At 39.2% G+C, this 16,058-nt stretch overlaps 1 protein-coding gene and 2 non-coding genes across 4 annotated transcripts in view; 1 reads left to right on the plus strand and 2 right to left on the minus strand.

Moving 5' to 3' along the window:
• The window catches only part of gad1b (glutamate decarboxylase 1b), a 40,881-nt gene that overhangs the window by 8,258 nt on the left and 16,565 nt on the right, over positions 1-16,058 (plus strand). For both annotated transcript variants that reach the window (XM_058403614.1, XM_058403613.1), the window contains exons 3-6: positions 458-520; positions 4,972-5,121; positions 6,063-6,305; positions 10,889-10,979. In XM_058403614.1, the coding sequence (XP_058259597.1) occupies positions 458-520; positions 4,972-5,121; positions 6,063-6,305; positions 10,889-10,979 (547 nt within the window). The remainder of the gene's footprint in view (positions 1-457; positions 521-4,971; positions 5,122-6,062; positions 6,306-10,888; positions 10,980-16,058) is intronic.
• Positions 8,464-8,545, minus strand: trnas-gcu (transfer RNA serine (anticodon GCU)). Its single transcript has one exon. It is a non-coding gene; the product is annotated as a tRNA-Ser (tRNA).
• On the minus strand, positions 9,237-9,318 carry trnas-gcu (transfer RNA serine (anticodon GCU)). Its single transcript has one exon. It is a non-coding gene; the product is annotated as a tRNA-Ser (tRNA).

A 16,058-nucleotide genomic window follows, 5' to 3' on the forward strand; every position in this document is an offset into this window, starting at 1 on the left:
ACAAGACCTGATGTGTTTTTTTTGTTTGTTTTTTTTGTTTTTTGAATGAATGAGACCCTGTTTCATTTTCTGCAGCGTAAACTTGTGTTTTCATCACCAGTTACACTCGTAGCTGTAATGTGTTTAATGTAAATGGTGTAACAAGCTACCTTCTTATCATGGAGTCTTATTAGGATATGTCCATAATGTGGAAGAACTGAAGAACACACACACACACACACACACACACACACTTAGTAACCGTACAGGCTCACACATTGCAAAATGGCTGTTCTGTGTTCAGTAAGAGAGCAGTTCATTCATCACAGGAAGGATTTGTCACTGCATCATAGGCTCCATTTGGTGCTTTCTCAGGCTCCATTTCTCTCCACCTCATAAAAATCTAAAATGTCGGGCACACACACACACACACACACATATGCACACACTAAGCAGCTCTGATCTTCTCTCTTTGCAGTGTGTGATGGCTGGTATGGGGTCGCGCATGGCTGCACCCGCAAACTGGGCATGAAGATCTGCGGTGAGTTTATCTCTTCTTTCTTTCTTTCTTTCTTTCTTTCTTTCTTTCTTTCTTTCTTTCTTTCTTTCTTTCTTTCTTTCTTCCGTCCTTCCTTCCTTCCTTGATTCAGACCGATTTTGTAAAAGCGATGGCCTCTCCTCACACAAAGGTGTTCAGTCCTGACCGTTAGTTTAACCTCTTCATCCTGTGGGACAGCACAGTGACCTCACCCTGACCAGTATGTCTCTGTGTCTCTGTGCTCCTTTAATTCTTCTTTACTCTTTATTTTTCCTGCTGGTTTTGATGCCCTAAATCACAGCTGAAAAGAGCAGCGCTGTCATCGCATGTTCCCATCATCGCCCTAAAGGTTCAATCCCAAATGACTTCCTAATCCCTTCCCTGTAAAAGCATTAGATATAGGATTAATAGCATTAAATAAAGTTATTTTTTGCACTGTGTAGTTCTTGAATCCCAAATGAACATGAAGTGCACTATATAGTGTGTACAAGCCACATGATCTATTTTAACCTCTATGAGCTATTGTATTGCTTCTACACACTATGTAGTGCACTTAATGTCCAATATGGATTCTGTGTACAATACAATGAAAAACACTTTCATGCTCAACATGTGGCCTATTTGAAATGTAGCCATTATAAATAGCATGAAATTATGAATCCTGAGCCCTACGTAGTGCACTATAATGCTTCTTTTGTGAATTAGTCAAAATGTATACTTCCTAACAGAGGAAATTACATGAACTGTGTATAGAAATAATAACCACAAGCCCTATATGTGAGAAATGATGATACAAAAATGAATGAAAAATTACATGTAAAAGTAAATGGATTCTGTAAAAAGGGTAAGTAAATAAATAAATAAATAAATATAAGATAAAATAATCTATATAAACAAATCATGTGTGAACATTAAGTGTGAAAATTTAACACATGGAAAAACATGAATCGTGTAAAGAAAAAATTAATGAATCATGTAATAAATGAAGCATATTTTAGATTTGTGTTTAAAATAAATGAGTTGTGTGTATGACTCCTTTCTAAATAAATTAAACCTTTAGGAAAATGACATGTGAAAATAGTCATGTGTTTAAAACAATACTTAAATTGTCACAGGTGAAAGTAAACTACAAGTGACATGGCCGTTGAGTCAATTTTCAAGACTCACGTGTCAATTCCACGTGTGAATCATGTGATTATTCGTGTGAATCCTGTAAAGTTCATGTGGTATGTGATGAGTTTAATGAGAGCCGTCATGAGATATTGTGTCCGCTACCACCCAGCAGAAATCCCACCCAGAGTGCTGAAAGGTCAGTGAGCAGTGATGAAGCCTCGAGGCTGAAGTGAGTGAGAGCTCAGTGCCGTCCCTCTGTACCGCTCAGTGCCCTGTGTTCTCCCAAGAGAAATGGTGATTATTTACAGAACCAAAGCCAACAGACAAACGACAGTAGGAAAACATCTAAAACATCGTAACTCTGCTGTCTAACAGCCTGGTTTAGAGCTGAGATATAGATCAGTCTCAGAAGTGCTCTTCCTGTTTAGTGGCCTCGAGAAATTAATTTAGGAAATTCAGTCAAGTATAATAAGGCAAATAGAGCAATTAATGAAGAGAGAGAGAGAGAGAGAGAGAGAGAGAGAGAGAGAGAGAGAGCACATTGGAAAAGATAATAAAATTAAAAATTAATTAATTAATTAGAAGAAGAAGAGCTCATCACACTGATTTTATTTTGGAAAGAAGCCCAGACAGACAGATCTGTGAGAACGGTCAACACCTGCAGCCCTCCCATAGCATCCTCACAGATCCTTAATGCCCCCACAGCCTCTAAGAACCCCCTAACAGTCACCATCCCTACTCAGATCCTCCTAACATCCCCTTACACACCCTTACAGCCCCCTAAGAGCTCCTAACAGCCCTCTCACAGACCTAAACAGCCCCATAAAAGCCCCCTCACAGCCCTTTAACAGCCCCAAACACATCCACATCCCCAAACATCCCCCTAAAAGCCCCTCATAGCCCTCTAACAACCTTAAACACCCCTATAGCCTCCCAAATAGCCCTCTTATAGCCTTCCAACAGCCCCAAACACCCATGCAGCCCCCTAAAAGCCCCCTCAAAGACTGCCAACAGCCCCAAACACCCCCACAGCCCCCCATAGCCACAGTTATCCCCTCATAGCCATCTAACAGCCCCAAACACCCACTCAGCCCCAAACAGGCCCCTTAAAGCCCTTCATAGCCCTCTAACAACCCCAAACAGTCCCAAACACCATCACAGCCCTCCAAAGTCATTCATTGCTCTCTAAAAACCCAAATACCCCCACAGTCCTCTAACAGCCCCCTCACAACCATATAACAGCCTTAAATATCCCCACTGTACCCTACCCGCCCCCTCATAGCCCTCTTACAGCCCCAAACACCCACTAACAGCCCTTCCAAGCTCCTAACAGCCCCCTCCCAGCCCTCCCAGTGCCCCATCTGACAAAAGAGGAATTAATTGAAATTTTATGATTAGGAAAGTAATAATCTTCAGGGTTTATTTGTTTTAGGGTTAATTTATTTTTACAAAAGGAAATCTTATTTTGAATATTTAATGATTGTAAACTCTATGCAGTTTAAATAAAATAAAACCTTCTGGCTGCTTTTGGGAAAATGATCATTTTGCCACTGGGTTTTAGGGGAAGCTGCAGAGTTGTTGGACCTGATGTGAGAAAAAGTAGAGAAATGAATTTGAATTAATTTGAATAAATTCATTCTTTACTCTGATCTCAGGCTGAATATGAAGGTCTGCTGCACTGCTGTCTGTTTCTGTGAGATAACACACACACACACATACACACACACAGACACACACACACATACACACACGTCGATCTCCACTGGGAATCAGATGAACAAAACATTCCCAGGTTTTGTGTTGCGAGTGATTTGTGCAGTAACAATGCATCTGGGAAAAGTCGCTCATTTTTATGATCTCATTCAGAGATTTAACACAATGACCCTCTTCACCTGCTCTACAGCGATACCGTGAAACAACGACCTCACTGAAGGATATGAGTTTCCTGATGATATTATTAAATAATAACAGTGCTTTTTAAATATTATATATATATATATATATATATATACCTCATCACTGACAATAGATTGGAAATTTTACAAATAAAATAAAATAAAACTAAACAAACAAATAATTTAATACTGCTCAAGATCTAAGCAGTGACAATTAATTGGAAATTTCACCCATAAAATAATTTATGAAAATCAAAATAATAAAATTAAACAAACAAAAAACAAACATACAAATAAATAAATAAACAAATAAATACATCTTGACAATGACAATTAACTGGAAATTGCAGTAGTCAATAATAATAATAATAATAATAATAATAATAAAACAGTAATCAATCAATCAATCAATCACTCAGTCTGTTATATAGTCATATCAGTAAACAATAGATCTGATAAAAGCTTGACTTATATTTTGGACCAGATTTACTGTTTATGATAAAACAATGAATAAAATTGAAAATTTTTATCTGCTGTATAATCTTATTTTTATTAGTGACATTTGGAAATCCAGTATTTTTATTCCACCTTTTAATAATAATAATAATAATAATAATAATAATAATAATAATAATAATAATAATTTTATTATACCACTAATTCTTGGCACATCTTCAGAAAATTCAGTTCAATTCAATATATTTGTATAGTGCTTTTAATAAAGGACATTGTCTCAAAGCAGCTTTACAGAAATATAGAAACATAGAATAAAAATGATAAAGTTTAAAGTTAAGTTACTAATATCTATCCCTACTGAGCAAGCCTGAGGTGACAAGGGTGAGGAAAAACTCCCTGAGATGATATGAGGAAGATATCTTGAGAGGAACCAGGCTCAGAAGGGAGCCTTATCCTCATTTGGGTGACACTGGACAGTAAATAATGTAAATGTTGATAATGTCCTTTCTTGTCATGTTTATTTGCTTTCTTCTGTTTTATGAGCTTGTTTTATGGAATGGCATCCTGAGTAACGCTCCCTGTCTCAGGTGTAATAGCTTTCAACACATCTCAGACACGTTGGCTTCCTGCTTGTGCTTTTCTCTCTTCTTCACACCAGTTAGTGCAATAAAGCCTGTCTGATAGATCGGTGTCATGAGGAGCAGTGTGTATCAGATCTATAGCCCTATCAGATCTCTGCGCCTCCGGTTAAATGGCATGTTTTCTGTTCGGGTCAGGCAGTTCGAGCACTCGGACTGAAATGTGCTGGGGGTGGAAACCACTACTAAGTCTAGAAATGCATATATATGTGTGTGTCCCAGCCCAACAGGATGTTAGTCACTCAAACATAAAGCCATGTGTCAGGAGAATTAACGCACACAGGAGGCTGTAGCAAAGATCTGGACATGTTTCTAAGCGGTTTCCATTCCTCATCGTCTTGTAACAATGCAGGGTTTCTGCAGAAGAACAACAGCTTGGAGGAGAAAAGCAGGATGGTGGGATCCTTCAGAGAGAAAGAGCAGAGTCATAACAGGGAGAACCGGGAGAAGGAATCACGCTTCACTCACACCGAGACTGACTTCTCCAACCTGTTCGCTCGGGGTAAGATCTCTCATCACAGCTCCTTATTTACTCACTTCATCTGTTTTTACTTGTTTAAACATCATGACACTCAGCTTACAGCAGGAATACAGCAGGTGTAGGCTTGTTACTCATTACATTTAAATTAAAGACATGACTTATTGTGTATATTTTGCCATTAAATTATTATTTAGTAAGCTACTTTTTTAATAATTTGCCTTAATACCACAACACTATCGAAATGCTCGACTCTGACTGGTCAGACTTAACTTGTCAAACTTAGCAGCATTCATTTCCAGTCCTGAGAAGTCAAAAACAAAACTTCTGTGATTGTTACTAAGCCCATGCAGTGGAAATGCTTAATGGAAATAATATTATTTAACATATTAGTAGGTGTGGTCACAGTATCAAACAGGGAAAACTGAACTTATTTTTACATAAGATATAAAAAATAAATATTAAATACTAATAGAATTTAACGTAATTGTGATGCACGAATTCCAAATGGGGAAAATACATATTAATGTGTAATATTAATAAAATTAATAAATAAATACATTTATTTAAAAAAGAATAAGATCATAGTATAAACAACAAAAATAAATAAATGAAAGAATGTTTGTTAATGTCTAATTAAATTAGAAAGAAAGAAAGAAAGAAAGAAAGAAAGAAAGAAAGAAAGAAAGAAAGAAAGAAAAACAGAACAGAACAGAATAAATGAATAAATACATGTATATAGGAAAGAAAAAGAAAATACCATAAACAAACATAGTAGATAAAGAGAAGTTGTGTTACCACAAATAAATACAAATATTTACAAAAACAAAAAACCTTTTTGCATGTAGAGTTAGACAGAAATATCTTAACACATTGCTGGATGGAAGTAATGAAAGTAAACTACAGCTGTCAGTGCAGCAGCTTTCAGACAAAACCCATCACTTCTTCTCTTCTTCTCTTTGCAGATCTACTTCCAGCTAAAAATGGTGAAGAGCCAACAATGCAGTTTCTCCTCGAGGTCATGGACATCCTCACCAATTATGTTCGCAAGACTTTTGACAGATCCACCAAAGTTCTAGACTTCCACCATCCACACCAGCTCCTGGAGGGCATTGAGGGTTTCAACCTGGAGCTCTGTGACCAGCCTGAGTCACTCGAGCAGATCCTTGTGGACTGCAGGGACACGCTCAAGTACGGAGTCCGAACAGGTACGATACCAGATGACAAACTAGAGTCCTGTTCTGAGTGTGTGTGTGAGTCATGACTGTTTCATATTGTGTTCATACTGAGACTTTAGCTGTGTTCAAAATAATAACAGTCCACCAAGTATGACTTGCTGATGGAGATGGGAAATAACTGAGCAGTTTAGGGTACAGGTTCTGGCCCTAAAGACCCAACAGTTGCAGTTTGGCAGTTCTGTGATTTAACCTCACAACCTTCTACTCACATGTCCTCCTCATGTCCCTAAAACATTCCTTCCTCATACTCAGTATTCCTGGGAGAGACACAGGATCATTTATAGGATCAGAATACAGCTGTTCAGAAGACATGCAGAGCTCCTGACACACTGCCCATGAACACCTACAGACCCCTGTGTGGGAAATAATCAAATCAGTATCTGCTTTCAGCTCAGATTTGATGTTTGTTCGAAGACATTGGAGATCAAGAACGCCAAAATGCCTCAGCTGGGATTAGCAAGCCAGCTAACTTACATACACAAACTGAGAAAATGTCGTTACCTAACACTGATTAGAAGATCAGTGCCTATTCTGAGTGTTGAATGTGGCAGAAGTGTAGTGCAGCATTGAAGGAAATATATGCATGCCCTTAAGGAAGGAAAAAAGAAAGCAAAAAAGAAAGCAAGAAAGCAAGAAAGAAAGCAAGAAAGAAAGAAAGAAAGAAAGAAAGAAAGAAAGAAAGAAAGAAAGAAAGAAAGGGGACAGTTAGGGAGACTTTTGAGACAGCTGGGGAGACAGGTATGACAGTTGGAGAGACAAGTATGACAGTTGGAGAGACAAGTGTGACAGGTGGGGAGACTGGTGTGACAGTTGGAGAGACAAGTATGACAGTTGGAGAGACAAGTGTGACAGGTGGGGAGACTGGTGTGACAACTGAGAAGACAGGTGTGACAGTTGAGGAGACAGGTGTGACAGGTGGGAAGACAGGTGTGAAAGTTGGGGAGACAGGTGTGACAGTTGGGGAGACAGGTGTGAAAGGTGGGGAGGAAAGTGTGGCAGTTGGGGAGACAGATGTTACAGGTGGGGAGACTGGTGTGACCAGTGGGTAGACAGGTGTGACAGGTGGGTAGACAGGTGTGACAGTTGGGGAGACAGGTGTGACAGGTGTGACAGTTGGGGATACAGGTGTGTTGGGTGAGGAGACAGGTGTGACAGGTGGGGAGACAGGTGGGGAGACAGGTATGACAGTTGAGGACACAGTTGGGGAATGTGTGACAGTTGGGAAAACAGGTGTGACAGCTAGGGAGACAGGTGGGGAGACAGTTATGACAGTTAAGGACACAGTTGGGGAGTGTGTGACAGTTGGGGAGACAGGTGTAACAGTTGGGGAGTCAGGTGTGACAGCTGGGGAGACAGATGTCCATAATAATTAGTCCAGTGACTGTGGAAGTGACAGAGTTGTAGTGATTTGGGATGTGTCATCAGGGCAGCTATGAGGATGAGAGAGTTGACCTGACAGCATCATAACACAGAGGATCAGAATCATTTTTGAGTGACATAGAAAACCAGGTCGTTGTTGGAGCTTGACTCAGTAAAAGAAGAGAAATGATGAAAAATAAATATAATAATAAAGCTGTGTGTATGACGTGTCAGGAATTACACTCAGAGATGATGTAGAAAATGGTATTTGTGAGCATGCAGGTTTTTGCATGTGTGACTGGGCACCATGCTCTGAATGGCAAGGCAAATTTCCTACGGCCCCGAAGAGACTGGAGCCTTAATCCTGCGACTGCTCAGGACAGGGGGTGTTTGTCACGGGAGGCCTGCCAGGTCATAATGGTTGTACATTGCACGCTTCCTTTGCAAGACTCAATTCAAGATCCAAGCCCACAAGGGCTTTGCAAAGTGGATTGACTGCCTTAGCCTCTTGTTGATGTGGTTTGCTCATATAAACTTGCATCCCAGTCTGTTGAACAAATAAATAAGTAAATAAATAAATAAACAGACACTCAAGGTGCACGTTCTGTGCCACTGTCTTCTGGACTGCGCACTGCTTTAACAGACCTCCAGCAGCGACTTCCTCAGCCTTACAGCATGTGCATACAACCAACATGGAAATACAGCCCACGTTTGCAAAGCATTCGGCTTGCAGGCGTTGCGGTAAAGAGGAGGTTAAAAGACACATGCACGACGAGGGTGGGATTTGAACCCACGCGTGCAGAGCACAATGGATTAGCAGTCCATCGCCTTAACCTCTCAGCCACCTCGTCCGGCACCAGCCCTGTACCTGTGGCCAAACGTCCACAGAGACCATGATGAGTCCATAGTGGAGCAATATTTCCAAACGCATTTAAACAAAGAAACTGGATCCCATCCCACATAGATTAGCAGTCTGTCTCCTTAACCTCTTGGTGTCCTTGGTCATCCACTTGACCTTACATACCTCAGAACACCTGGGACTTGCACGCCATTGCCCAAACCTCTCAGCCACCACTTCTTACGTAGATTTTTTTAATCTCACCCGATTGTTACTTCATTGGTAGCCCATGACCATGGTAAGGGCATGACTGACACCACTCGCACATGCAGAACCTGAATTTTTCACACCTTTCTTTAGTTGTTGCTGTTTTAAAAATGAGGTGTGAAAGAGAGCACTCATGGCCAGGCATTTGCCAAAGCCCAGGCTCAAACAAGGAACCTTGAGACCTTCAGTCTAACACACTCCCAACAGAGCTACTTCGTCACCACAGCTGGGGTGCTCCAGTATGTGTAAGTGTGCACATAATTGAACAAATAAATAAACAAACAGACACTCAAGGTGCACATTATGTGCCACTGTCCTCTGGACTGTGGACTGCTTTGACAGACCTCCAGTGGTGCAGGATCAGCCTTACAGCATCTGCATCCAACCAACATGGAAATACAGCCCATGGTTGCGAAAAAGGTTAAAGGACACATGTACGACGAGGGTGGGATTTGAACCCACGCGTGCAAAGCACAATGGATTAGCAGTCCATCGCCTTAACCTCTCGGCCACCTCGTCCGGCACCAGCCTTGTACCTGTGGCCAAACGTCCACAGAGACCGAGATGAGTCCATAGTGAAGCGATATTACCAAACGCATTTAAACAAGACTGTTCCCAAAGCAACTAGATCCATTCCATGTGAATTAGCAGTCTGTCTCCGTAACCTCTTGGTCTCCAAGGTCATTCACTTGACACACCTCAGAGCACCTGGGACTTGCACTCCATTGCCCAAACCTCTTGGCCACCACTTCTTATGTCGATTTTTAAATCTCAGTTGAATTGTTATTTCATTCATAGCCCATGATTGTGGTAGGGGACTGACATCACTTGCACACATAAAACCTGAATTTTTTACACGTTTCTGTAGTGGGATTTAAACCCACACTTCTAAAGAGACTGAAGCCTAATTCCAGCACCTTAGACCACTCAGCCACGCTACCTAAGGTTGTGTTACATGTTTGTGGTAAGAAGCTGACTGAGTCATACCGCTGGACAAGGCGTGGGCACTACAAATGGGCTGTCATGAGACTTGCACGCTTTTCCCTTCACCAGCCCTACAGGAGACATCTAACCATTTCCAAGGAAGGAGAGAGCTTGGCCTTGGCTCACAACAGGTCATTGACTCCGATTCATCTCGGCTTAAGGCCCCGCAGTCAACCGTCACCTCTGAAGGTGTGGGCAGTTCACCATTCAGCTAAATTGGAACTGTCCATGGTCCTGAAGCTGAAGCCTCATTCATACATACAGAGACTTGTAGCGATAAACTGACCGGAGATGTTCATTTTCAGTGAGATCTGGCAACATGGGCGACAGTGACCATCAGTGGCTAGAAATGGGCATGGCCATGGCATCAGTAATGCAACAAATTTGAGAAAAGTTAAAAAACTTTATCCAAATATAGAGTGACTTGGTGACTCTACCAATGGGAGTGAAGACAGCAGAGGTCATATGACCTGTGGCAAAGACTACACACTGCTTCTGTGTCCTTTTAGCATCAATAAAACTGATTTGAAATGCTAGCTGTGACACCCACTGATAAACATTATTACCATGGCAACCAGTAGCAGGAACACATACCAGCAACCTTATAGTACAGTGACTGGAGACGTGTAGCGATATTACTTACATTCACGGCTTGCCTTTATAACCAGATTTAATGTTTTTGGGTAATGATGCCTTCCTGACCTCTGACACATTTCTTTTCATCCTCTTCTCTATTCTGCTTTCTGTCCATTCCTTTTTCCCCCTCTCACCCCTTCCTACAAGTTCCCTTCCTTCCTTTATTTCCTGTCTTTTATCAGTGTTAAATAATAGTGTAATTAAAGTGTATACAGTTAATGGAGGTCTGTGTTGAAATTGGTCCATTAAGATGAAAGGCGAGATGTTTGAACGTCTCCCAGTTAGGAACAAGAGGTAATGTGAATATTCAGGAATGTGGATAGGATTGAATATTACATTTTAAACACTCACTCAGCTCTGTGTCGTGTTCTGAATCATTGATAGATTGTTTTACCAAGTGGCTGTTTTTTGTCTGGATTTTAGTTTCGTTCACTTCTTGGATAATTTCTGTCTTTCTGTTAATTTTCAGGTCACCCGAGATTTTTCAATCAGCTCTCCACGGGACTGGACATCATTGGCCTGGCTGGAGAATGGTTAACCTCTACTGCTAACACCAACATGTGAGTTATTTCCTTTCCTTTCGTTTCCTTTCATTTCGTTTCCTTTCCTTTCTTTTCACATCCTCCTCCGTACTTTCTTTTCTTTTCTTTTCTTTTCTTTTCTTTTCTTTTCTTTTCTTTTCTTTTCTTTTCTTTTCTTTTTTCTTTTCTTTTCTTTTCTTCTCATCTCATCTTCTATCCTTGCATGTTCTCTTGTTTCCTTTTCTTTCCTTTTCCACCCTTTCATTTCATTTTAATTTCCTTTCATTTCCATTCCTTTTATTTTCTCCCTGTTCCCTTTCATTTCATTTCCTTTCATTTCCTCCTGTTCCCTTTCCTTTCCACTCCTTTCCCTTCATGTAATTTCCTTTCCTTTCCTTTCCTTTCCTTTCCTTTCCTTTCCTAACCTTACCTTAACCTTTTTCTTTTTTGTATACTTCTCTTAAATTTTCTATCCTCTTCTCTCTCCTGTTCATGGTCAGGATGATTATTCCGGGTGGCTGTGTCTGATCTCACACACATTGCATCTGAAGTCAGGAGGTTATGTAAAGTGATTGTATTTTGCTCTGTGGCCAGAGGTGCTGGTTTTGTTAGTGCCGTATCGAGTGATGATCTGATATCACAGGCAGCGCTGCTACCCCCGAGGCACGTTAGATTGCATATCGATCAGGACATTTTGAAGAGGACTGTGGTATAATAATAATAATAATAATAATAATAATAATAATAATAATAATAATAATAATAACAATAATGCAGAGAGTAGATTTCATCTGCAGGGACATGATGAAGAGGCAGTGTACAGAAAGAGAGACTCAATAGCAATATAGAGTATTAAAGCCATGTTCTGTTATTTCATGAGGTTCTGCTCATTTACTCAGCATTTTCCATAAATAGTCCCAGATACATTTTGTATCTCGAATCTTTGTACCTGATCTCAAGAATTTTCCTTTGAGTCTTTTTTTATATATATATAATGCTGCTACAGTAGCTCAGAATGGCCTTGTTCCAAATCTAGTTAACAGCCCATTGACTGAGCATGACTGATGGCTGGTAGGAGCCGCGTGCCAGCTGAGGCCAGTCAGTCGGAGAGCCTGTGCCCCCTCCCGCCCCGTATCCGCCCCCCCGGGCCGTGGAAACTCCATATAGTGTGTCCCTTGGAGTGGCTCTTCCACTCCCACAGGAATGAGCCGCTTCATTAGCGCTGTCCTTCTTTATATAAATGCATGGCTCCATTATAGAAGTCACTTATGATGAGGAAGGGCTTGTTAAACCGCCATTACAGGAACAATGGCTGGTGGCACGGGGGGAATTACTCTGCCTAATACACTCTTATTCACACAAGTCCTACACAAACACACACTTCACTGCAGTTCATACAGTTCAGACATACTCCGATTAGCCTATACATGATTGGTGATTAGTTTTCTTGTTTTCTTCTGTGTTAGAGCTTTGAAGTTAATGAGTATGGAAAACTGTTTGGTAAACACTTTCCCACATATTCACTATGTTGTCATGCAAACTTATTTTTAAATAATGTTACAGGATATACTGTATGATTCTTAATCCCAGGTGTGTTCAGGGATGTCATGGTTTTGGAAAATATCTATGGTGTGCAAATGTAAAAAGTCAAAAGTCCTTTGCTGCTTTAAAAATACCAGAAATCTGAAAGCTTGTAGAAACCTTTTCTTTCAACTGAGTGGATTATTTTATTACTTCATTTTCGAAAACTTGGGCTCAATATCCAAATGTCATGACAGGTAGAGTTAAAGTGAAGAAATAGTTTTATCAAGTTCTCATGTATTACAGCTGGGATATAGTCTAAGGATTTGGCCTTTTGTAAATATTAATATTAATTATCTTAACTGAGCATAAATATAACATTATAACAAATGTTTACCTATAAGAAGGTAATCGTTAAATAAGTATAATAGCACTGAATTGTGGGTTCAATCCTCACACTTGGCCTGTATTAACAGTCACATACATATGTTGCTTGTATTTATCTTTCACTTCTACTGCTTCCTGTATAAACTGACCCACACTCCACTTCAGACTGCTCTCAGCTGGAAAGTGATTACGCTTGACGTAGCTGGAGCTGGAGTATGACGTATGCATGCTGCTTTCCCCTGAGACACATTGAGTGTGTATTAGTGTTACAGGATTGTCAGGGTGACTCACAGCAGCTCAGGGACATCAGATTATAGATTATTCTCAGTCCCTGGAGTCAATAATCATGTTTTTTTCCCCCCGCACACTGTCGCTTTAAATAAAGTGGCTGGTACTATGTGGCTTAGTACTATATTTTTGCTTTTAAATTCCTCTTAATTTATGCTATGTTAAGTTTAGCGATTATAGGCATTACCTCATCTGGGAAAAGATTCATCCCTGAAAAGATTGTTAACCTTTTTACCAGTACACCAAAGTTCCATTCTTCTGGTGGAATGGAAATGGACTTATGGGACGTTTTCAATCAGTATAAAGTCTGAGAGTCTGATCTAAAACGGGTCTGTCGGCTTTCAGTGTGTTTTAGACGTGTGTTTTTCCCTCTGTTGGAGAACCGTACACAGAATTTTACTGGTTGAAGATGAAATCTGAGCTGCTTTTTAGATGAACAAGCACTTGGAGCATCTCAGAGAGCAGGAATGGGTTTGAGATCAACATTTACTCTGAAGATACAAACATTTGTGTGGAGAAAAATGAAAAATTTTTGTTTTTTGGAACTTTTCTATGAATATATCACCTCTAGTAGTTTAGGGAAAAACAGAAATAGTTCTGAAACACTACAAATTTTTAAAGTCCTGAGTGTCTACTTTCATATGAGCTTCATATTAACCTCCACTGTGGAGTGAGACACGATAAAGACATTCATCCATCAACATGGACACAAAAACAGTAGGAAACTTAATTTTTTGAGCTGACACCATTTGAGATAATGGAGGATTTTATTTTGTTCCTTTTCTTGTCTGAGAAAGTCACAGTCCACCTTTTGTTGGACTGATCAGAAAATGTAGTTTCATCTTGGGTATAATATTTCACGAGTTTATTGTATTGTGTATAGACTGATCTTTAAGCATCTATATATGATGAAATTCCAGTGCTACAGTTCACTACACAGACACAGAACAAATATGATAAAGTAGCTTGTAAACACAAACAAAAATCTATTAAGTGTTCATGTGCTCTAACAAGTAAACAATGTATGCCGTCACAAAGTGACACAGTGGGAGATTTTGCCCATACAGTATTCGTAATTATTAATGAATTGTAGCAGAGGATGAAAAATCAGGTCCATTTAAAAATGAAGGTAAATTTGTTTTGCTATAAAACCTGAAGTGATGGGCTACAGACTGAAAAAAAAACTGTCTCTCATCTTTCTCTCTGTCTCACTCTGAGCCTGTGTGTGTGTGTGTGTGTGTATGTGTGTGTGTGTGTGTGTGTGTGTGTGTTGTTTTTGCTCTGGGGGAATGTCGCACCCCGCTGGGCAGAACTGGATCTTTTAGAATGATTCTACATGTTCTCGGCCCCATTACGTCTGATTCTTTGCTGCAGCATTTAAGCATCATTTGCTACTTTAGTCATTTGTTCTTTAAGCCAATCCCCTTCCTGCTTACACACATACACACACACACACACACACACACACAGGCTTTGTGTGATGAAAGCAGGGTGTTCCTTTGTCTCCAGGCTCTGTCAGTATGTGAATGTGGTGAAAGCGTGGGTTCTGCCATCATCACTCACTGTGATTAATTAGAAATAATCAAAGCTGACACGTATCGACTGGCAGCTAATGTCCCAAAACACACACACACACACACACACACACACTTAGAGACAATGCACATGCACTTACACACATTAATTCATAATAATACCATTCCAACCATAATAAATAATAAAAATACATGTAAATAATCCATACACTGCGAACATATATTGTATTCTAGAAGATTCACTCTTTATTATTTGAATTATATATTTTTATTTTTTTATTTGTGCTGTAATAGAAATTCAATAAGCGTAATCAAAATGATTCAATAAATAAGTGTTTAATAACATTTAAAAAAAATAAAAAAAAGATTGAAAATAAATCTAAGAATTAAAGATCATTTTTAAATAATTTAACACATCAGTTTATCAAAGAATGATCCTGTTCACAATGATCACAATATTTAAATATATGTAAATATTTCAAATTATTTTAATAACAAAAAATAAAAAGCATAATATATTTTTTAAATGTTCTCAGAGATGCTTTACATTATTTATAAATATATAATATTTTTTGTGGTGTTTATATGATGTTATTATCTCTATCCTGATTGGTTGATTAGTTTTCTATAACAGCAGCTCTGACAGTGGCACAGCTCAGAACCTCAGAATCATTGCTATAGTAATAGATGATGCTGGGATTTATATAATGAGCTCCACATCAATAGGATTTAAAGGAAGTGTGTTGACGAGAGGTTAGTTTTCTGTAAGGAAATGTTTATTTAACGTTAAGGGAAGGAGTCTGTCTAGCATCAGACCTGTAATTTCCAACAATCTTCAGTAGGTTTTGTTTGTGGTTGATATGATTTTTTTCCCTTATTAATTTAAACAGAGAAATAAAGAGAAGCTGGTGAGAAAATGACTGTTTACAGCTGCTATAACGCAAGTGAGAACAGGAAGTAACTGACCTTGCATTAACCCTAACTCTAAATGGATAAAATGTATGGTGTGATGCTTTTTCTTGCTGGTTTGTGAAATTAGACACTTCAGATCTTCAGTGTTAAAGGGATATGAACGCAAGATAAGATTAAAATAAGTTAAAATAACTTTATCTGCTTAACAGCGATGCTTTTAACTCTTGGGTTACATCTGGAATTTTAGAAATAATATTTATTCAAAAATAGTAACCTGGAATTTGGGGTTCAGTCTTATTGTTGAGGTTATGAGAATACATATCATTCTTCTTGCAGTTTGTTTTGTTTGTTTGTTTGTTTGTTGACGTCAAACCTGTATTCTGTCACATTAATAAATGCTATAAAGATTCTAAAAAGCCAGTAAGAGCTAGAACACTAAACAAAGTATTGCTTTATATCTTTACACTACACCAAT

Source organism: Hemibagrus wyckioides, linkage group LG11, assembly GCF_019097595.1.
Source record: "Hemibagrus wyckioides isolate EC202008001 linkage group LG11, SWU_Hwy_1.0, whole genome shotgun sequence".
NCBI classification, from domain to species: Eukaryota; Metazoa; Chordata; class Actinopteri; order Siluriformes; family Bagridae; genus Hemibagrus; species Hemibagrus wyckioides.